At 40.1% G+C, this 25,307-nt stretch overlaps 1 protein-coding gene across 2 annotated transcripts in view; it reads right to left on the reverse strand.

Annotated features, from left to right (window-relative positions):
* Window positions 1-18,625: 18,625 nt before the first annotated feature.
* The window catches only part of Nost (Nostrin), a 101,665-nt gene continuing 94,983 nt past the window's right edge, over window positions 18,626-25,307 (reverse strand). For both annotated transcript variants that reach the window (XM_069508974.1, XM_069508973.1), the window contains one exon: window positions 18,626-22,881. In XM_069508974.1, the coding sequence (XP_069365075.1) occupies window positions 22,766-22,881 (116 nt within the window). In that variant the 3' untranslated portion in view covers window positions 18,626-22,765. The remainder of the gene's footprint in view (window positions 22,882-25,307) is intronic.

A 25,307-nucleotide genomic window follows, 5' to 3' on the forward strand; every position in this document is an offset into this window, starting at 1 on the left:
TACGCGACAGGTCGAGATAGCGATCGGGGAGGGAACGCCCCTCCCGCTAACCCAGTGCGGGCGAGCGCAGGTAACGTGCGGCTGTGCGGGCCGTCCCTCCTCCTCATACCCCAATTGCCATGTCAACCTGTCGCGAGGAATAGTTATAAGGCTTTGAGCCCCAATTTTGTTGAAATTTTAATAAGTAGAAACACTTTTTGTGATTTGTAAATAGACAAAATAACTGTAGGTAGGTGTCTAAATATATACCTAAAAGGAAAAGGTGACTGACTGACTGGCTGACTGATCTATCAACGCACAGCTCAAACTACTGGACGGATCGGGCTGAAATTTGGCATGCAGATAGCTATTATGACGTAGGCATCCGCTAAAAAAGGATTTTTGAAAATTCAACTCCTAAGGGGGTGAAATAGGGATTTGAAACGAAATGGACATAACTTGCCCCAGGCTGAACTATGCCTATCATTAACTTAATGGCACGACTGCAAAACAATAAAACATGACTTAAAACCGGCTGTGCCATAACTTGTAGTGTTCTACATAAAAGTGTTATTATATCTTGTACCTACGATGGTATGGAATCCTTCGTTTAGGAGTCAGACTCGCACTTGGCTGATTGTTGACGCTTGTCGTGGTAGGTAGGTACCAACAGCTTATAGTATGTTTATATGCCCAGGTGGGCAAAATTGGAACTAGCTAGAGCTGCGACAGCCGTAATTTCAAAATCCACGCGGACTAAGCCGCATGCATCAGTTAGTATTGCAATATAGTTAAGCTATATTGAATCTATGTATTTATCAAAAAAAAATCTTGGTGAATTTCATAAAATAACAGTATAAAATGCAAAAAATACTCCACTAGCGACACAGAAGACCGCTGATTGGTCCGCGCTTCCCGTCCAAGCGTTTCAGCGTGTCAAAGATGAATTGATATTGAGGTATTATACAGATTGGTCACGGCGTTCCGCGCTCGCCATCCCACCCGGTGACGATACGCGACGTAGCAGCCCGTAGCATAGCACCTACGCAGTGTATTCAATCCGAAACTAAAAACAAAGTCAACTAGAATTATTAGTAATAACTAATAGCCATTGACTTATATATTACTTCGTAAGGACAGGGAAATTGAACAAGCAAAATGGCACCGACTCATTGGTCCTAAAATGTTTATTTAGCACCAATGCAACCTCAGTGACGTCTGAAACTTTTTAGTTTCGGACTAGCTGAACAAAGTCAACTAGAATTATTAGTAATAGCAGAATTCATTACTGTTAGGGAACTTGTAACAAGACGCCGAGGCTTCATCTACACCGGCAGGCGTTAAAATCTATTAAGTAGGTACTAATCTATATATATAAAAGGAAAAGGTGACTGACTGACTGACTGACTGAATGACTGACTGACTGACTGACTGATCTAGCATCGCACAGTTCAACTACTGGACCGATCGGGCTGAAATTTGGCATGCAGATAGCTATTATGACGTAGGCATCCGCTAAGAAAGGATTTTTCAATCCCTAAGGGGGAGAAATAGGGGTTTGAAATTTGTGTAGTCCACGCGGACGAAGTCGCGATCATATAAGCTAGTACTTAGGTATTATAAAGGGGTAAAGTTTGTAAGTTTGTTTGTAGAAAGTAATCTCTGAAACTACAGAACCGATTTTGAAAATTCTTTCACCAGTAGAAAGCTACATTATGCCTGAGTGACATGGACATACATTTTCTTTTAAAAAGAGCTCCTTGCAAAAATTGTAATAAGCTACACGTGCGAAGCCGGAGCGGGTCGCTAATCAGTAGGTACCCTTATTATAAATGCGAAAGTGTCTTGTTTGTTGGTTTGTCCTTCAATCACGTCGCAACCGGTGCAACAAATCGGCGTGATTTTTGTAATAGACAAAGACCTGGAGAGTGACATAGGCTACTTTTTATCCCGGAAAATCAAAGATTTTCCACTGGATTTTTAAAAAACCCAATTCCACGCAGATGAAATCGCGGGCATCAGCTAGTATTATGATATTTAAAACTATTTGTCACGCTGTCCCGACGGCACAATACATGTACCGTGGAAAGGCATTCCGAACCAGTGGTAGATGCATCCGACTATTCGTAAGCACTTGTAAAAGTTTATACGAATAAAAAAAGATTTTCATTTCATTTCATTTCATTTCACAATACATGTCTCACACATAGTCGCTTCCACTTCATAGCCTACATTTGACGCCTGCCAGAGTAGGTGATGCCTCGAGGTTTTCTTAGGTAGGTACAAGTTTTAACTGTCTGCTCTGACTAATCATCTATGTTCATTGTCGCTACCCCGTTGCAATCGCTTGAGCAGCGCCTAGAGTTAGACGCCCACTACTTCCTAATCACTTTCGTGCATCTCTTGTACCAAGCAGGCGCTTCGCCGTTCGTGTTTTTGGCTTTCACTATCAGGTAGGTAAGTTGTTATTCTTAAAGTTGTGATTGTCAATTCAATTAATTTGAGGGCGTTTTTGGAAGGCGCAGTTTGAATCTGATTTGTGGCTTTGTTTGAAATACAATAGTAAAGTGTAATAATATAGTGTTTGAAACCCACTATTTCTGACAATGGTATTACAGTGGGTTGACTTCCCCATTCCTAAGTAGGTACCTACTTAATCAAATGTTATCAGCATGGTGCGCTAATGGTCGGTCATGTTATACCGGTGTATCGTATATAAAAGGAAAGGACTGACTGACTGATCTATCAACGCACAGCTTAAACTAATGGTCGGTTCGGGCTGAAATTCGGCATGCAGATATCTATTATGACGTAGGCATCCGCTAAGAAAGGATTTTTCAAAATTTAACCCCTAAGGCGGTGAAATAGGGGACTGAAATATTATGTGTAGTCCACGCGGACGAAGTCGCGAGCATAAGCTAGTCTCATCATGATCAACCCATCACCGGCTCACTACAGAGCACGGGTCTCCTCTCATAGTGGGAAGGGTTTTGGCCATAGTCTACCACGCTGGCCATTTGCGGATTGGTAGACTTCACACACCTTTGAGAACATTATGGAGAACTCTCAGGCATGCAGGTTTTCTCGCGATGTTTTCCTTCACCGTTAAAGCAAGTGATATTTAATTATTAAAAACGCACATAGCTCGGAAAAGTTAGAGGTGCGTGCCCGGGATCGAACCCCCGACCTCCGACCAGAAGGCGGACGTCCTACTGACTAGGCTATCACAGCTTTTTTACACAGCTTAAGCTAGTCTATAATTAATATTCAAATATGGTATATCATTCCAATAGTAACCAGTCTTAACATAGGTAATATTATTTTATAATTGGGTGGGTAATGGTCAGTGGCAGTACATAGTTACTTACTTACCTACGCGCACTCTTTGTAGTGTATACCTACAGGTACATTGAGTTTCGAATTTTTAGAGACCGAGTTATTACGAGTAGACGTATATCCTGTAGGTAGGCATATTTATTTTAAATGGCACATTGCTGTTTAGGAGGTGTCCTTTCTAATGCGCAATTTTAATAAATACCTACTTAGACATTTATTTTAAGTAGTAATGAAAAATATGTACATTACATTGAAAATATATGAAACAGATTTCCTGTTTTTGATTTTTGCAACAACCTGAAATATCGTAATGTTAGTTTATATTTAATTTAGGTGAATTTTCAGTTTCATACTGTCCCTTTTTCGGGTGGAAACATTGGATTGAATTTCGGACATATTTTTATATGAATGAAGAAACGCTTGTTCTTAATGTTAAGATAAATAATATACCTAACAGTTTTCATTCTTGTTAATTTATAATTAATTTTTACAGTTTGCCATAAAATTTACACATGGTGGACAGGTCTGGGCTTGAAGCGCAAATATTTGTTAAATTTTCCTCCCAATTTTAGTAAATTTTACTAATCTTGCAACCCCAACCTCAGACTTGAACTTGATAACTTGAAACCAGTGCCAGAAAGCAATATTATTGGACGGTCAAATTTCGTGTACCAAAAGTGTCGATATACTTAAATGACAAGATATGCCCAAGCAAACAAAAATTTTCACGGTTTTGGAACCAAATAAATAAGCGCCACCTCTTACGCGGTGTCCTACGTGAGCGACGAATACAACGCGACGCGACGCTGCGAACGCGACGAACGCGATCAACTCAACGACATACCGTGCTTGCGGCCTCTCGTTGCGTGCGTCTCGCCGCAGACTGCCATATAGGCCGCATTACGTCGCGTCGTGTCACGTCGCGTGGCGTCGTCGCTCACATAGGACACCGCGTTAGATACTAATGAACGAACCGTTTGAAATCCAGACGTCACTGAGTGCTATTAGCACCACTGAATCGGTGCCATTTTAATTGTTCAATGGCAATGTCCATACGAAGTAATATATAAGTCAATGACCAAAAGCAATATTAGGTATTGGACGGTCAAATTTCGTTTACTAAAGAATATCGGCAAAATTCATACAAAATTTTACCTTGAATGCGTCTATGTAGGAAAAAATATTAATACCACAGGGGGTCCATTTCTTAAACATAATCACCAAGATTTTTCATTTCAGGATTCATCCAAAAAAAGATATTAATATTTTTATATTTTGAGATTATGAAAGTAACGTAGTGGTTACATACTCTTTGGTTGGTAGTATATGAAAAATTGATGCATTAATATTACCAAGTAAAAACACTTAAGAGTTGTGTGCCCAATTCGTGAGTCAGAGACTTTGACAAGTGACATTTGCAACTGCAAATGCACGAATCACGCGCATGCGCACAAAGAGTAGCAAACGAACACAGCTAAGATACTTACCTACTAAACAATGGTCCTTTATATGCCATTGGCATTAGCATTGTCTATAAAATATCTCTTTCAGTATTTAACATGATGTACTAGTCTGTGATTATAGTTTAGTTGTTATCACGTAAACAGTTCTGATTTGACAATCGAACCAAGATCCCTATGAATCACGGATAGTTGGTAACTACCTCTTCTAGAAAGGCAATATGCAACCAATCCGGAGCAAGGCTCTCATATTTTGATAGAGCTAAAACACACGAGTAGATTTAGGCCAGAGAGGAAGCTTGTGATTAAAGATAAACTAGAAACTGGGAAATAACTGCGAATACAACTGAAATACAAGTCTTGAAGTTGTAATTTAATTTGTAAGTATAAATTCCTTTTAACCCAATTTTTACCATGTTTTATCCTTTAAGGTTTTATCTCATTCAGATGCATATGCTATCTCTATGTTCAGATGACATTCCAATAATCTATTAAAAATCAAAAGTTTTTATTCTTCTATTAAAAATCAGATATAAAACCTTTTTCATTTATTCTGCTTTTAATATAAACCCTCATTTAAAACAACAGCGATTATAAATACTTGTCACGACTTTGTCAAGATGGCAATGGCAATAAGTGTTGCCATTAATTTTATTTTAATTACGACTTACAATATATAAGTTGTTTAATAGCTCTTGGATAATGCTCTATGAGTATAGAAAGAATATAAAGAGTATAAGAAAAGAAAATATTCAACTTTTTAGACGTCCAGTAAACTCAACACTAATATACAGTACCTACGCGGCACAAAATAATGTACATCGACCTTTAGAAAGAGGTAGCGGTTTTGTAGAGCATCGCCTCTGTCGTTAAGACTGACAAAATGTCACATAGGTATGAGTGACAGAAACAACGCTCTACAAAACCGAAATCTCATTCTAAAGTTTGATGTACATTATTTTCTGCAGCGTACCTACTGTAAATAAGCGCGTATGTAAGTGCGATGGTTTGGTATCTAACAAGTCTAGGTATGCACTATAGTTTTGTATCAGACATTGTGTAGAGATGTTCTGGTAAAATTACGTTGATGTATTTACGGAATATACCTAACCATAATATTATAAATGCGAAACGGAACTACGGATTGATGTAATTTTTTGCATGAGTATAGTTACACTAGAGCCTAGAGCCGTAAAGCCAGTTTAAGCGCAGACAAATAAACTGTTCCCATTAACCAACCATTACAAACCAACTATTACATCAAAAATTGTTGTAACAAACCCTCAATAATTATTCTTTCCTTGAGCCACGCGGCGGCGAAGCTGCGGGTAATAGTTAGCACAATAATAAATATAGTTTGTAAGCATTGATTTATAAACAGTTTTAATTATTACTTAATAATAACGAAATACCTATTTTAAAGGTGACTTTTTCTAGAGTGGCAACTCTAATGTTTTGTCATTATAACCAACACCGGATATGAATTTAATCAAATAATAATTTATTAATTTAATAATTTAATCTACGATAAAGTCTTACAAACTAATTTTGTATAAAAAACTAACTAATTAAATTACTAAGTTTTGCATAGGTCACATTTCTAGACACTTCCTAAAACATTCAGGTATTCCCATGCCTATGTTCTTTAAGGTCGGTGTTTGTCTGGTTGGAAACGTCATTTTGTGTATTTTTACGGCCTGAACATACTGTTTACTTATTTTTAATTTATGCTTTGAAATGTATTCTATGTAAAAAATACGGTACGGTACGGTAACGGAGTTCCCACGGGATCTTTAAAAAACCTATAAGTAGGTTCCACACGAATGAAGTCGTGGGCATCCGCTAGTTAAAATATAATTATTTTTGTACGCGATAGATCGAGATGGCAATCGGGGAGGAAACGCCCCGCACACCCGCACAGCCCCCGCGCTAACTCGGTTTCCGTCCGCCTCATCATACCCCGATTGCCATCTCTACCTGTCGCGGACTATACCTACCTACCTACATTATGGGACTGTACACAAAACTGCGATGCGATTTCGTGCAGCAAGGCGTCTCCCTTCCACGATAAGGTGACATCGCAGGAATGCGCGATGCGAATCAATTCGCAAGTTTTTGCGACGCGACGTGCGAGCTCGCAGGTTTTTGCGATGCGACGTCGCATCACAGTTTTGTGGTACAAGCCCTATAACTAAAACCCATTATTTGTTTCAGTAATAACAGAAAATGCAGTGTGTCGTTAAAGGTTGCGAGCATACCACCGAATCAATCGGGGTCACGCTACACAAGTAAGTATTGAAATAACCTTTAAACCCTGTTACTGTTACGTTAGGACATTGGACCCCTATGCAGAGGGTGTTTTTTTTAAATAGAGATAGCGAGCAAAAACGAGCGGGTGGGTCACCTGATGTTAAGTGATTACCGCCGCCCATGAACATGCGGATGCGGAGCGGAGTTGCGGTCTGCATCTGTCCTTAAGCTGCCTGTCCCCTGGTGCGGAGCGAAGCGGAGATGTGTTGAGTAAACCAATCAGATTGTTGGTAAATAACGTGATAATTTTATTCCGTCATCTGACAAAAGTCTGATTAGTCTGATACACATCTCCGCTGCGCTCCGCACCAGTGGACAGGCAGCCTAATGCGGAGCGGAGTTGCGGACTGTGTGTTTTCATACGAAGAGCTAGGTTGCCATATTTTTTTATTTCAAGATGTAAGGTTTGTCGAATCAAGACTTTTTTATTTATTTATTTTTTATTCAGATACAAGTTAGCCCTTGACTGCAATCTCACCTGATGGTAAGTGATGATGCAGTCTAAGATGATAGCGGGCTAACCTGGAAGGGATATGGCAGTTTTTATTAAACCCGTACCCCCTTTGGTTTCTACACGGCATCGTACCGGAACGCTAAATTGCTTGGCGGCACGGCTTTGCCGGTAGGGTGGTAACTAGCCACGGCCGAAGCCTCCCACCAGACCAGACCAGAAATTTAGAAATTATAAAATTCCAAACCCCTGCCAGGAATCGAACCCGGGACCTCCCACTAATAAGACCACAGCGCTCACGACTGCGCCAGGGAGGTCGTCAAGTAGAGTGACTGACTAGTGCAATTTGATACTACTAAAATGCCCTAGCTCTGCTTCCAATGAAACTATTTCACAAACCATATTGAAAACTGGTAGGTACCTACTCTTCCTCTACCAAGGTACCAAAAAATAAATAATTAATTATTGTGGTCTAATAAATTGTACCTCCTTATAACATAAGTATAATGGTACCTAAGTATCTACTTTTTTAAATGAAAATATTACTATAAAATTTAAAGCTAGCCTTATCTAAATACCATCATGCCCGCGTGGCATGGTGGCAAGAATACTGGCTGCATTTTTTTTTTAAAGAATATTAGCCATATTAAATGACTAATATTCCCCTTTCCTCTCCAATTAAGCGTCAGGCTTGTGCTAGGAGTAGGTAAGTACGACAATAGTGCAACGGGCGGGATTTGAACCGTCGACCTTTCGGTTTTCAGTCCACTCCTATACCGGTTGAGCTATTGAGACTCAAATTTACGCGTTGGACAGCCAGGCTGATCCGTTGCGCAAAAAATGAGCCAGCCCTTCTATCACCGGATGAGGCTATTTTAGCACTATGACTTCACGACCCCATGGGCAAACGAGTAGATGTCTATATATTTACTCGTGTGCCCAGGGTCTCCACGGCAAACGGAACAAAAATGTAACTCTCGATGTAAGAGGCATATACTTACGTACCTACTTGAGCCGCTTGCCGTTTTCTGTTGTTCTTGCTGCGGCTCCCGTAGGGCGATTGTCTAAAACCTGCATCAATCATTAGTACAATCTCAATTGTTCTGATTGGCTGAATTTGTGCGATTCTTGTTGCAACAATGCATTGTGGCCAATAGTGAGCGAGCATTAACCAATCAGAGATGATTGCGATCGTGACATTGTAGCTGTCAAACAACTGCGGTAGGGCCACTGGTCTCGATGCTGTCTCACTGATATGACACAGGGCCAATGTGTCAACGCACGTTGCGTCCCACATTAGCGCCCGTCCCCGTTCCCAGGGAATCAGCGTCTCTTGCCAACATCCCGACTAATCCCTGCCGGCTCAATGAGCGAAGGAATGTCATGCCAAGAGCCCTTTTGATCGTATCAATTAATGGTATCTTACTTTAATAAGAATGGATAAGTCAAATTACTTACTACACAATTAGGTACGAGAAGTCGGGAATCGGGGTTTTTTTTTACATACCTATTCCTTTACGTATAGACTCAGATATGCGTCAGGGGGTCCCCTATACGAGGGGTTAGAGATGGAAAGTTTCTGATTTCTTAATTTCCCCGTAGTTTATATGAGATTTCTAGCCTACTTAGGTAAGTAAGTACATTCTTCAAGAAATGCCCTAGAAATTTTGATTATCACCAAGTATTTCAGATGTCAATCTGAAACCATGAAAAGCTAGACAATTGATATTTAGTACATACCTACCTACGTTTGATAAATCTGCTAAGAACATCTTATCCTGAAAACTTTTGCACCAGACTTTACAGAAAATTTGCTTCCCCCATACGACGATTTGGAGGGGAAAATTTCCGAATAAACCATTATTTACCTACTTGGGTATTTTATTATACTTATTATATATTATTCGTGCTCGTAAATTAATCCAATTTGTAGAATACCCGAGGAACCTGAATCCCAAGCTGCGTGGCTGCGGGCGCTCGGCCTGCAGCCCACCGTGGCCGACGACCCCGCGCTGGTATGCTCGCAGCATTTTCGGCAAGAGGACCTGGAGAGACATCTGTATCTCCAGGTCCGACCACGTCGTGGCGTGATGCCACATATTGAGGTAACTTTAACAGTATTTTAACTTACCTTGCCAGCACTGACGAGGGGAAGGTTGCGGTCATTGGATAACAGTTCAATTGTTTATTATATGTACTATAATCTGTAATGACTAATTAGATGCTATGATAGCCTAGTGATTAGGAGGTCCGCTAACTTTTTAACTTTAAAACGTTCGCTTGGAAGCTTGTACGAATTACATAATAAATTAGTATGTAACGTCATACACAACTGCCCTAATTTGGCGTATTTTAAACTGGTTGGCAAACTTAAAATTAGCAGCGAATGTGGAATTTACGAATTTTGGAGGACTCTCTGTTTGGTAAATTACTTACTAAGAAATATTTTAGCGTTTAAACTACCGTGAGTGATTTCCATTATAAATACTATCTGTCCCGGCTTACTCACGTGTGTAGTCGACGTTAGCCCGACTAGTTTCGAAGTCAAAACCGCGGCGCGTGCGCGGACGGACTCCCTTGAAAAAGGACCCCGGATGGGTTCGAAACTAAGTAGTCGGGCTAACGTCGACTACACACGTGAGTAAGCCGGGACAGATAGTATTTATAATACTAAGAAATAATTTATTTTTGACACCAAAAAAATTTGTATGTACCCATAAGTACGCGACAAGTTGAGATGACAATCGGGCGACGCCCCACACACCCGCGCGTCACCCGCGCTCTCCCGCACTGGGTTAACCCGCGTTGCTGTGATTGGCCGACTCAAAGCGACAGCTGTCACGAATTTACATTACAATCGATGGAAAACGCGTGCGGTATATCTATACTAGGTAGATAGCTATAATAAAATACCACAAACGGCCCACTCACAACGCTTCACCGCGCCCACCACGCCCACTGCGCCCATCGCTCGCACCGCGCCCACCGCGCCCATCACGGTAGAGATTTCGTTGTAACGTGTAGTACTTGGGCGCGTTTGGAACCCTCGTAGCTTTAGTCACAGAAGATATATACTTTAGTTTTAAACTAGCTTATGCTCGCGACTTCGTCCACGTGGACTTCACATAATATTTCAAAGCCCTATTTCACCCCCTTAGGGGTTGAACTTTCAAAACTCCTTTTTTAGCGGATGCCTACGCCATAATAGCTATCTGCATGCCAAAATTCAGCCTCATCCGTCCAGTAGTTTGAGCTCTGCGTTGATAGATCAGTCAGTCAGTCAGTCAGTCACCTTTTCGTTTTAAGTATATAGGTATTTAGATTTACGTAAATAATTATTACCACTCGCCTACTTACCTACTACCTATTATGTACCTATTCATCATCTTACAAATCCAACCACTAACAATCAAAAAGTGTAAGTAGGTAGTTACAATAGTAGGTAAGTACCTACCTACTTTGAATAAATTAAGTATTTGACTTTGACTTGACTTGATACGTACCTAATAATGGTAGGAGTGTAGGCACAGCGTACTTAGGTAGGTGCCTTGGATGAAACACACGAAATATTTCTAGATAACAGTCGTCCCGTCCCACCTTCTATATTTGTTGTCTTTAGGTACCTAGGTTAGGTTTAGGTTTTAGGTTGTTCGACTTGTGGACGATCCCAAACTAACCGGCTCGTTGGAAAGCCTGGAGCACCGCAGAGACGTTAGCTCTCTATGCGTGTTCTATCGCCTGTATAATGGGGAGTGCTCTGAAGAGCTTTTTGACCTCATTCCACCCTCTTTTTTCTACAACCGCACCGCGCGCCACCGTAAGGAATTTCACCCTCACCATCTGGGTGTCTGGTGCACTTCGACCGTCCGCTGCGCCAGATCCTTCTTTCCACGCACGTGCAAACTGTGGAACCAACTCCCATCGGCGGTGTTCCCACTAGATTATAACATGGGGTTATTCAAGGGGCGGACCAACAAATTCCTAAAAGGCCGGCAACGCATCGGCGGCTCCTCTGGTGCTGCAAATGTTCATGGGCGGCGGTAATCACTTAACATCAGGTGACCCGCCTGCTCGCTTGCTTCGCTATATCTATTAAAAAAAAAAAAAAAAAACCTAAGTACAGTACGCAGCAGAAAATAACGTACATCGGCCTTTAGAATGACATTTCGGATGTGTAGAGCGTTGTCTCTGTCACTCCCCGATTGCCATCTCGACCTGTCGCTTACAATACCTACTTTAACGTACGACTCCACTACCTATCAGAATTCGGCGAATGTTTTGTATTTGGCGAATTTTCGAATACCTACCGAGGTGGGTGAGACTGGCAACCATTCAGTTTAGCGCGAATGTGCGGAACGATACAAGTAGGGACGATTGGCGCTGGCCACACAAATTTTCGGTATCAGGAATTATTTGCCGAATTCCGATAGTGGAGCCCAATCATAACACACACTGTCTTGCTTAGGTAGGAAAGGCATTCCGAACCAGTGGTAGATGCATCCGACTATTCGAAAGTAGGCACTTGTAAAAGTTTATTCTGCTAATTATTAAACTCCTGCGCTCCGCCTCTGGAAGGTGGGAGAGTCATTTGTATGAATGAGTGTAATATTTTATAATAAAATTCCACAAGCAATTTTAGACTTTCCTTTACACAAGTTTAAAATATGTGTTAAAAGTATGCTCCTAAAAAAGCATATTATACAGTCGCAGACTATGTAAACGATAAAAAAGCTTGGATTTGACTCGCTCCAGCAATGCACGGGGCTGCAATGGCTTGTATAGTACGGAAATCGGAATAATAACATTGTAAATTGAAAAATTAAAAATAGCAACCGGCAACCGCCGAGTTTCTTGCTGGTTCTTCTCGGTAGGAACGGCATTCCGAACCAGTGGTAAATTAAAACTACCTGACTATTCATAAGTACTTGTAAAAAGTTTACATGAATAAAAAACATTCTATTCTATTCTATTCGAATAAAAAAGATTTTTATTTTTTTTATTTTCTTCCCTAGACCCCACCTCCGCCGCCCGCGCCCCAATCTCCCTCGTCGTCCGATCGCGACATCAACATGTCCTACCTATCTATAAAGTAAGTTTTATATTACTACATTATTAATCTATTTTTAGTGTTCCGTACCTCTAAAGGAAAAGCATGAATCCTTATAGGATCACTTTGTTGTCTGTCTGTCTGTTTGTCGGTCTGTCAAGAAACTTACAGGGTAGGTAGGTACTTGAGTTCCCGTTGACCTAGAATCATGAAATTTGGCAGGTAGGTAAGTAGGTCTTGTTGCAGACATACGGAAAACAATCTGTAAGTAAGATAACTATATCAAGTGGGGTATCATATGAAAGGGCTTCACTTGTGCATTCTAAAACAGATTTTAATGCATCATAGTTTTTGAATTATCGTGCAAAATGTCGAAAAAATACGACTGTAGTACGGAACCCTCGAGCCTGACTCGCACTTGGCCGTTTTTTTATGGGAAACACCATGGAAACATAAAATTGCACGAGCGCGTGGCTCATGCGGTTATATTAAATGGTGCGACAAAATAACTATTATAGGATTAGATAGAAAAAACCGTCCATAATCCAGTCGTGTCCACCTGTGGGCAGTGGCGCACCCCGCCCGGGAGGGCGGTGATATACCACCGGTGGCCATATTGTGAAGATTTGCTCGGTAGAACACCATACCTACAACAATTCATATGTGCTCTTGGCCTGGTCTTCATAAATAATTATTGTTTTAGGCCGTCTCCGCCGCAGGGTATACTGCGCACAGCGTTGGAATTTGGCAGCCAGAGAGTCATATCGGCCGGCTATTTTGAAAAGGCGTAAGTGTACCTACATCTTGTAAAGTGTGTTTCTTTGTCCTTTAATCACGTCGCAACGGTGCAACGGATTGACGTGATTTCTTGCATGGGTATAGAGAAAGACCAGTAGGGCGATTGTCTAAAACCTGCATCAATCATTATTACAATCTCAATTGTTCTGGTTGGCTGAATTTGTGCGATTCTTGTTGCAACAATGTATTGTGGCCAATAGTGAGCGAGCTTTAACCAATCAGAGATGATTGCGATCGTGACATTGTACTTAGCTGTCAAACAACCGCGGTAGGGCCACTGGAGAGTGACATAGGCTACTTTTTATCCCGGAAAATCAGAGAGTTCCCACGGGACCCACGGTACGGTCCAAGGTACGATTCCGGGCACACACCTCTTACTTTTCAACTAGGTATACTTACCTACGCGTTTTATGCAATTAAATAGCACTTGCTTTAACGGTGAAGGAAACGTTGTGAGTAAACCTTAAGAGTGCTTAAGAGTTTTCTATGATATACTTAAAGGTGTGTGAAGTTTGCCAAAGAAGACTTGGCCAGCATGGTGGACTACGGCCAAACTCCTTCTTATTTTGAGAGGAGACCCATGCTCCGTGCGCTCCGTACCGAGCCGTAGTGGGCCATCGGTTGATGATGATGATTACATTTTATTTATTATTATTTTTCATGTACCGAAATTGTAGTTACATATAAATTAAGTTACATTGGAAATGCTTATCTCTAAACAGAGATTTCTTCCAGCTTCCTTCAAGGTTGTGAGTAAGGCGTATTAAAAAGTGGAATAGGTCTTACGGTAGGTACTAGAATAATTATAAAATTAATACTTGAATCCTTAGTAAATATATGTACTTAAAAAGATATTCATATATTATGTCTATGGTATCTAATAAACTAAGTACATAAAAATCTTATAACTTAGTGTATAGTCAAAACCGCGGCGCGTGCGCGAACGTCTCCCTTGAAAAAGGACCCCGGATGGGTTCGAAACTAGTCGGGCTAACGTCGACTAAACACGTGAGTACAGCCGGGACAGATATTATTTATAATTTATCTCTATGTATAAAAATGAATCACAGAATGTTTTGCTGATCGCAAATCTCGAGAACAGCTGAACCGATTTCGCTAATTCTTTTTTCATAATATTCCTTGAAGTACGGAGAGAAAAATTAAAAAAAAATCCTGATAAAGAATCGACTGTTAGGCGGTACGAAGTTCGCCGGGGCAGCTAGTAGGTATACAATAATATTATAATAAGTAATATTATTATGTGGATTACTTATTGTGCCTATGTGTTGTGTTCAGTGGCGTGCAATTCATAGAGGCATAAAAGTACTGCTTACCCTAGTTGAAATGACCCTGAGCCCATTTTTCTTTATGACCTGCCATTCAGTAGGTCTATATAAGGTGTATCAGGCCTATCTTACTAATGCTTACCCTGGCTTCGAACTCTGTGCACGCCACTGGTTGTGTTGCAGGTATGGCCGCACGTCCGCACGTCAGGCCGCGGACACGCACGAGGGGAGTACGTCGGCGGATAGTAAGTTACCTACAGGGCCGTCTTCAACCTATTGGAGGCTCTGGGCACATTAGAATAATGGGGCCCCTATAATCTTGACAGAGTAGGTACTATTTTCTTAGAATAGACAAAGAAAGTAGATAATATGCCCGCAGTCGCTGAGTGTCGGATTTAAGTCCGTCTTGACTAGTTAACAATCTCTATCGTCGTTTGTTCGAGAGGATCTTTTTGACCTTAGATTTTATCGAAATACTTAAATATGTTTTTCGGTAATAAAATATCGGTCGGTGGGTTATATAATGGTGATCTGGCAGGGATTAGTGGGCCCCTATCGATCGTGGGCCCAGTGTGCCCAGTGGGAAAGAGGGCCCTGGTTACCTATCAATTACTTATTATTTTCTGTGGTTTCAGGGTCCCGTACCCAAAGGTTGGAAAAGCGCTCGCCACATTATCCTATCTTTTTAGGGTTCCGTACCTCAAAAGGAAAAACGGAACCCTTATATGATCACTGTGTTGTCTTTCTGTCTGTCAAGAAACCTATAGGGTACTTTCCGTTGACCTAGAATCATGAAATTTGGTTGGTAGGTCACATTTAATTTTCTTTCTTGGGATGTAACCACAAATTCACGTTTTTTAGATTTTTCCCCTCATGTCTGCTTTAAGACCTACCTATAGGATAGGATATTATTAAAACTACAAGATAAGGCAAATAAAAAAATAAAATAAAAAAAATCTTTTTTATTTAAATAAACTTTTACAAGTACTTTCGAATAGTCGGATGCATCTACCACTGGTTCGAAATGCCTTTCCTACCGAGAAGAACCAGCAAGAAACTCGGCGGTTGCTCTTTGGTTATGGCCCAAATGGTTATTGGTATTGAATTGTGTTTAGGTAGTATACCTAATAATAACCCTGAGTTTTTGCTAGCGTTCTGGTTACACCTTGGATAAAGCCAATCGTTGAGCTGGTTTTTAAAGTCAAAATGTTTTATTTCAGACGAACCTCGAGTATGGAGACCGCGCGGGCGGCCTACCTACAGAAAACAACGATAGTATATAGTCAAAGTCAAAGTCAAATAATTTATGCAAAATAGGTAATAAATTACTCTTTTTGATGGTCTGGTGTTATATTTGTAAGATATAGTGGTGATAATTATTACAGAAACTTAAAACTAAAGCTACGAGGGTTCCAATGTATGTATGTATATGAATAAATAGTAAGTACTTACCTAAAGTTCTAGTAATTATTGTGGTAGGGGAGCACAAGAGGGGATTTTGGGATTTACTCGAGCGCCTCAGATTAAGACAAGGTAAGTTAATTAGATGCAGAAAAGTGTGCATTTCATTGATCTGACAATTTGAGCGTGACCTAAGGAAATGGGAGAGTCACATTTCAGACATTGGGAGTTTCAAACATCGGCCATGACTTTTGGTTGCGTCCAAATCGTCAGTTTTTTGAATAGGAGCTACTGCCTTCTCAATATCTGACGCGCTAAATATTTTTGGGTCTAACTATTTTCTTTTTTTTTAAATTAATAGACTCGCGCTTGGCTGCAATTAGACCTGGTGGGAAGTGCATAATGCAGCCTAAGATGGAGCGTCCCCTTTTACACCTTCGTACGACCACCCACCATGCAAACCGGCAGATAAATATTTTTGCGATAAAAAACACATGGGGCGCATTATATACCATTAATATCTAAAGCGCTCGAGTACCTATTTCTTTGTGAATATATTTTGATTTTACATTTTTGAAAACCTGTACGCGCTCACCCCACCAGTGAAAGGGGTTACATCATATAACCTTTTTTCTTTTTAGCACCTAATCTTCACAATCCAATAGGTCCCCACGACGCTCGAGTAAATCCCTATTTTTAGTATCTTGGGCTCCCCTACTACTAGAGGAAGTTTTCAGCTCTTGTTGGAGATTGTCCGTGAACGGGCCCACTCTTGTCAAAACTTAAATTAATTTTAAAAAAATGTCTTATTTTTTACGTTTAATTTTTTATTACGACTTTTCTTTCACCCTATCATTCAAAATATCCACAATTATGAAAATTTTATCGAACGTTGCCTAGAAACTTCCTCATTGTCGTAAAAGGATTTTGAATTTTGTGTTTTGTAATGTTTGTAACACTAATTGTATGTTTGTTTGTAGTTGTAAGTTGTTGTAAGTCTCTGGAACTAGGTACTGAACCGATTTTGAAAATTCTTTCACCAGTAGAAAGCTACATTATTTCTGAGTGAGTAGGCTAGCGTGCATTTTCAAAAAAATTAGAGATCTCTACGAAAATTGTAATGTGAAAAAAATTGTCTCATCTGTGGAGTGCGCTGCGTAAATAGTTAAAGTTATACGAAAACAATGTTCAGTGGAATTGTTCTTTAACAGCTCTAAAAAAGTCCGCGATAGCATACCTATATCTATCTTTTAGTTCTTTTACGGTAGGCCGGTACGGTAGGCAATAACCATTTTTATGATCTTGATATGTGGTCTAAAACAAAGCTTTCATTTCGAAAGTCTTTTTACTATTATGGTATTAATCTTTATCAAAATATAATTGTTTGTTATCTCAAGTGTTCAGTTTAGACCAAAATTGAACCCTCGATTATCATTTAGATAGAATAATATCTTAGAGATATCACAATTTTTATTATTATTTCGTGATATCTCCTAAGATATTATTCTAACCTAACCCAACCTAACCGTGTTTGTACACTAAAAATTAAAAATAGTTTAATTTATTACCGAATATACCTATTAAGTACAAGAGTTAATATAGTTTTATAATATTTTTTTTGGGGCCGGTGTCAATTAGCTTATTAGCAGCGCAAATAGTCTATAAGTACTTCATTGTTCATAATTTTTTGCGACTCCACAATGGTTGGTGCCATTGTGCCATTGCCGATTTTTTGTATAGCGATCAGTATCATAACTCTATGATAACGATAGTTTATGGTGCCACAATTCGTTATTAAATAGAATAATTTAAAAAATCATGATTTTTATTTATCTTTACCATGAAAGTCACGCTGTACGAAAGGTGAATAATGACGTCACAATCCGTAAATATTACAACTTTTTTAAATTTTTTTAACATAAAAATAGGGTAATTTCTGCGGGAAAATATTTTAACGACTTCAAAGAAAGGAGGATGTTCTCAATTCTACTGTTTTTTTTTAAATCCGTCAATTATGAACCGATATTGTTTGACCAAGGTTTGACGGAGTGAGCGCGTAGCAAAAAAACATACAGTCGAATTGAGAACCTCCTCCTTTTTTAAAGTCGGTTAAAAAATCGGCCAAGTGCGAGTCAGACTCGCACACCGAAGATTCAGTAGATATTACAGTCGTATTTTTTCGACATTTTGCACGATAAATCAAAAACTATTATGCATTTCATAATAATTATGATAAGTACCCCACTTAGTACATCAGGGGACATGGCAGTGCCCCCACCAAGACGAGCCAAATGAAACTAAATGAAATCGAAAATTCTAGGGTACTTCCTGAAGTCCTAGAAGACTGAAATTTGATACGTATACTAGGAATTGCATTTAAACGACGGGCAAATTAAGAAATCAGTAATTTCTCCCCTCCACCACCTCTTATGGGGGAAGCTCATAACTTTTTAACTGTGAAAGCATCATGAACTTTTGAGTCTTGACTTCATCCTGGATACAAAACGTACTCCATGTTGGTGAAATTGACCTTAACTCGATAAAAAATACACAAAAATTGTTATCACCGTTTTGTTTATTACATAACATACTTTGGTTTAATTTTACACAACAAATAATAATTTACATTTAACACACTAGCTGAACGCGTAATATATTATGTATACATGTGTCGTAGCTAATTAAGCCATACACTAACCACTGAAAGAAGTTAGTATGGCGCTCTCTCTGTTACGTAATCTCATACAAGTGATAGAGACAACAATCTCAGTGGGCGCTAACCATTTTGAGTCATCAACCAACATTCGAAATTCAATTGAAAAATGTTATTCAATTCGAAATTACAGTTTCGTTTGTGATTGGTTGACCGCAAAATGGTTAGTGCCCACTGAATTTTTTGTCTCCTTCATTTGTATGGGATTATGTAACAGAGCGAGCGCTATAGTAACTTCTCTCTGCAGATAGAGTATAGTTGACTGCGACATACTATGCACCCCGTACGTAACGTCGAAGGATTCAAACATTCGTTGCATTCGGCGAGATTGTATTTGTGCCTTCAGCCGCAAGCCTGTGCTATACGGTCGCAACTCGCAGACCATGAAATTAGCAATTATAAATTCCCAAATTGTCCGGGAATCGAACCCGGGACCTCCCATTTGTAAAACCACAGCGCTCACGACTGGGCCAGGGAGGCTCTTACTAAGGTCACCTTGGTCGGGAGTGTGGTTTGACCGTATAGCACAGGCTTTATTCACATAATATTTAACATAATATTAATATACAGTACTATAACAGTAACTCAAAGATAGATGTGCTCTGTGGCACTCAGTACTTACCAAAGACACTAAACTAAGGGTCTATATACGTAAACGGATTGCATTTGGACTGAAAACGTCCCAAATGCAGCTTACAGTCCAATTAATACATACTGGTGATGTTCCGGATCATTCATGTAGATCAATCATCAAAAATGTAGATCCGCGGATACGGATCCGGATATGGATCATTGACGTCAAGATCCGCGGATACGGATACGGATCTTAAGTTTCTTACTCAATCAGTGTCGGTTCGCGTGACCTTTAAACGATAGTTAACACCACTTGGAAGCTTTGCGTGGCAGGACATGTTTCGACTTGCGTTGCGCGGGTCTTTCTTTTGTTTTGTTTATAATTTAGTGTGACATTGGGCAGCAATTACGTTTGTATTTGTTTGTTGTTTGTTGTTAAATTATTTAATAGTATTTTATTGCTACCTGATCACCTAAAATAGAATTTAATCTATGTACCTATTAAAAATTAATAGGGTAATAGATCCGTAAAAGATCCGCCAAAAAAGAAACGGATACGGATACGGATCTTTTTTCTCCCGCGGATATCCACGGATATGGATACGGATATCCGGAAAATCACTAATACATACGTCTGTAAGGCACTGTAGGCTGAGATACTTTGACTTTGCCCTTACAGACTTAAAACGAGACAGAGTTATGTTTATGATATTTTGTCTCCTTTTAACTCTTAGGCTGAGATCAATAGAGCGCACTTTGACTTTGCTCAGACTTGAGATTGAGTTAAAATGAGACAGATTTATGTGAGAGGTATAGCTCTGTCTCGTTTTAACTAAGCAAAGTCAGAGTGCGCTCTATAAATCTCACCCTTTATAAAGTCTGAGCAAAGTAAAAGTACCTTTTATAGATCTTAGCCTAAATCGGAGTGCAGTAGAGTCGTATTTTTGGTAACTACCTAAACCGTGTTGTATGCATTTGTAGTTACGGTTGAAATTCGTATAACAAAAACAGAAGACATAGAATGTGGGCCGCGTTTAGGCTTGCCGCGCTGTAAATTTGAAATACTTATCATGTACGTAGATATTTATTACATTTGCAATATTGATATACCTAATTATAAAAATAAATCTGTCGCCTTCGTATATTTGTACTGATTTTACAAGATCTTAATTTTTTTTAGTTTTATGACATGGAGGTAGGCATACATGAAGTAGGTACGGTACCTACCTAGAAATATTCAATAGTATTGAATACAAAAATAAATTATTCTTTACATAAGTAATAAAATATAATTGATTCATTGTATTATATGATCAAATTATTGTCAATTATTTTTAATTATTATTATTAATAAGTAGTAATCGATTGAGGCTCATAATTATTATGTATATTAATTAAAATTATTTATTTTATTACATAATTTGTATTTAGTAGGTTTTTGTATAACATAATGGTAGGGGAGCCCAAGAGGGGATTTTGGGATTTACTCGAGCGCGTCAGATTAAGACAAGGTAAGTTAATTAGATGCAGAAAAGTGTGCATTTCATTGATCTGACAATTTGAGCGTGACGTAAGGAAATGGGTTGCGTCCAAACCGTAATTTTTTTTAATAGGAGCTACGTGCTCGATAAATCTTTTTGGGTCTATTTACTTTTTTTTTTAATTTATAGTTTAATTATAATTTTCATTTTTATATAATATGTACTATTAATATCTAAAGCATTCGAGTATTTCTTTGTGAATATATTTCTTTTTACATTTTTGAAAACCTGTATACACATACATCATATTGTAACCTTTTTTTCTTTTTAGCACCTAATCTAAACAATCACAATCCAATAGGGCCCCACGACGCTCGAGTAAATCCCTATTTAGCGTCTTGGGCTCCCCTACTATAAGAAGATTATTCAAAACGATATAAGAAAATAATATAATAGAATGTGCGAAAATACATCATAAACTAGATACTTACTACTTATTTTTTCTTACATAATCATTCGCGCTGAATTCTGTTTGGCTGAGCGTGCCTCTAGCATGCAAAAGCCGGGTCCAGATATGTATTATTTGCCCGATCCGATCGCTTATCGATGATCGCATATATCGACGGGTCATGATACACCGCTGTGATACGATACGCAATACGGCCCGTTCCATATCGGGTCGGTTTTGTCCGACCATCAAGGGAGATACGGATACAATTTGATTAAAATCTGACGCAGAGCTGGACACTATCATGATAATTATGATACGGAGTGAACTCAATCTAAATCCGTCATAAACTATCTCCACCAATCATCTATAGTCCGCGACAGGTTGAGATGGCAATCGCAATATGAGGCGGAGGGACGCCCCGCACGGTCACCGTGCTCGCCCGCACCGGGTCAGCACGTGGGTTGTGCGGGTTTGCGGGGCGTTCCTTCCCCGAGTGCGATCTCGACGCCACCAACTTTACCACTACTTAAGTAATAATTAATACTTAATTTCTAAACTCTGCAGCGATCTCTAATAATGAGTAGCTGGCGAACAAAACGATGTAAAGCTACGGCCACACTTGCGCGTTATGATACCCGAGACGCGCGACTACAATGCGAATCGCGAACCTCTATTGTCAGTGCATTATTCCACTCTGCAGTCAAATCGCGTTGTAGTCGCGTAGGTGTTAAACATGGTGGGAGGCGACCGCCACGCGGTTGACGTTCCCGCTTCGTAGTCGCTCTTGCCGCGCAGGAAATTAAAATGAAAGCTGCTATTACCTGATCGATATCATGAACTTTGGATTCAATTTCAGCACAGTTTTAGACAGCTGTGCTTTTAAATGAGTTCCTTCTTTGTTTCAGTGGTTCAAAAATGTTCGGATCAAAGAAAAAGGAAAGGATTTAAGTGTGATCTCAACCATTGTGTTCGCCAGCTCTAAGGAGCTGACCAATAAGTTCCTATTGGTCTGGCTTCACTTTTGGCATTCGGCAAATGATTTGTGATATCGCCAACTGTGTGGCCGGAATCCTATCGTCTCGTTACTCTTGCTTTATTTTTAAAGTAGCTTATGCTCGCGACTTCGTCCGCGTGGACTACACAAATTTCGAACCCCTATTTCACCCCCTTAGTGGTTGAATTTTCAAAAATCCTTTCTTAGCTTGCCATAAGTCATAAGACTTAGGCATCTGCATGCCAAATTTCAGCCGAATCCGTCCAGTAGTTTGAGCTGCGCGTTGATAGCTCAGTCAGTCAGTCAGTCAGTCAGTCACCTTTCCCTTTTATATATTTAGATTCGCCGAATGATATTTCGGCATTCGGCAAATACGATAGTACTTCACGAACTCGAATCATTTGCCGATTCCCGATAGTGGAGCTGCACCTACTATCAATGACTTTCACATACAAACAATTTGTAATGGTTCGAGCACATTGATGTCATATGCAAGAGGTGATCTCTTCGACGTAGGACGACGGGAAGATCCCGAAAGAGCCGTTAAGGTCGCCACTCCACCAGACGTCATCTTGTTTTTCAAAGATGTTTATAACATCACCTGTTGACAAAGTTTTGTTATTAGTTTTCTGCCTTACAACTAGGAAATGCAGTCGCACAGCACAATTAAATTACAATACCGGTATTTGCGGGACTGAGGATTCTTAGTAGGTATTATGAACCTGGTATAGTCCGTACAAAATGAGTTCCACACACCATTTTAACTCTATGTGTCAACAAAGTACGAACCACCTTTAAAATAAGGACTAAAATCGTACTTTTGACAGTTGACACATAAAGTTAAAATGGCGCGTGAGGAGTTAATTTTGACGCGTTAAAATGGCACGTGAGAACTCATTTTGTACCTATGCATTATATTTGCAGGATCCGGCGGAACACTGAAAGTCTGAAGAGAAATCACAAATGACTTTCATATTCTTTAACAAAGGGAAGACAATAAAATATACAATCATTTTCTTTACCGATATCAAATCGATGGCTTATTACACAATTGCAATTGCTAAGTAGACAATAATTGTTGATTTTACAAGAGAGTAGTTTAAAGTTCAGATATGACTAGCACAAACTCAGTAAATACAATTACATATCAGTCCCGCAAATTGCTATTGCGCTGGAACCATGTCTTATTAACGAAATGACGTCATTTTGACGTCAGCCGAAATAGAAATATACCATCATCTCGAAACTTCAGTCTGTCAGCACTAAAATAGCGGCAACGCGCATTAGAAATTTGCGGGACTTATCCAAAAGACAAAATGGCTGAGACCCCGTTTACACCGCATTAGCACCGCACGTTTTTTGTGGGATAAATCTGACCGATTTCTCAGCGCACTTACAGCATGTCCTATGCTCAAAGTGTGCTGAGAATTCGGTCAGATTCAGTTGTAGGTACTGCAAAATTCGTACACACGTCCGTACCTACGTGCTACGTGTGAACAGTTGCGCCACTATTTGTTTATGCTGCATAAAAACATGGGATATTGCCGGGAATCTCGGTAAACATAAAATAAAACAATTTGAACGAATAAAATGAGGTGAAAAGTTTTTGTCACAGAATTCATGGCGGAGCAAAAAATCGCAAAGCAACATAAGACAAAAAAGTTAGCAAACAGGGTTTTTGTACCATAATTTGCCCCTATAGTACGCGACAAGTCGAAATAGCAATCGGGGTGGGAACGCCCCGCACACCCGCACAGGCCCCGCGTTAGCCCGGTGCGGGCGTGCTCCTGCCTCATTACCCGATTGCAATCTCGACCTGTCGCGGACTATACTAGATGTTTCTTACAGATTCGAGTTTGTGTCAAAATTTTAATTCAAAAAAGTGCCTACTCCAAGGCAAACAAGTGTAGTGGAACTGTGTAAAGTGATTCACTTAGAATTACTACGCACCGTCGATAGTTGCCGGCAACTCAGTCGACGCGACGACCGTTAGAATCTGTTAGATATGGGAGTTACCGTGTGTATGCGCACGGAGTTGCGGCGACTCCGTGCGCACAGGTACGGCAACTTCCATATATGGAATACTAGCTGACCAGGCGAACTTCGTACCGCCTAACAGTCGATTCTTTGATTTTTAATAATAATAATAATAATAATAATGTCTGTGCGATACAAGATCAGGTGGTCAAGACGCGGAACTACCGAAAGTACATTCTGAAGGATGGCACTCATGACATCTGTCGAGCTTGTCGCCATCCCGGCGAGTCACTCAGACATGTGCTTTCGGGATGCTCAGCGCTTGCCAACACTGAGTATCTGCACAGACACAACCAAGCAGCCAAAATCCTTCACCAAGAGCTTGCTCTGAAGTACGGTCTCCTGGATGAGAGGCTGCCGTATTACAAGTACACACCGGTGCCGGTACTCGAGCGCGACGGAGTCCGGCTCTATTGGGACCGGTCCATTATCACGGACAGGACTATTCTAGCGAATAAGTCTGACATCGTGGTGGTGGACCGGGCACAGTCGAGGGTGTTTTTGGTGGACATCACCATTCCGTATGACGAGAACCTCGTGAGAGCTGAGACGGAGAAAAAGCGCAAGTATCTCGATCTGGCTCACGAGGTTTCCGACATGTGGCATGTGGAGTCCACTGAAATCATCCCAATCGTCATATCTGCGAATGGGTTGATCCCAGTCAGCCTCGCTCAACATCTGAGGCGACTGGGTTTCCGTGGCAGTTCGCTCGCAGCCAGGATGCAAAAAGCGGTCTTGCTGGACTCGGCTAGGATAGTCCGCCGATTTCTTCACCTGTCGCCCTGACCCCCGGCCGTTTGGTCTCCCCTGCCGGGGTGTAATCCTCCGCCCGGTACAAATATGTATGTATGTAATGTTTATGTAGGTTTATTTATTTTTATGTATGTAAGTATATTATAACTCTTTTGGCTTTTATATGTATCTATTTTGTACGCGGGCGTGAGAGTAGATGTATATCCATAATAATAATAATAATAATAGTTTTTTATT

The sequence above is a fragment of the Maniola hyperantus genome, chromosome Z (assembly GCF_902806685.2).
Source record: "Maniola hyperantus chromosome Z, iAphHyp1.2, whole genome shotgun sequence".
NCBI lineage: Eukaryota > Metazoa > Arthropoda > Insecta > Lepidoptera > Nymphalidae > Maniola > Maniola hyperantus.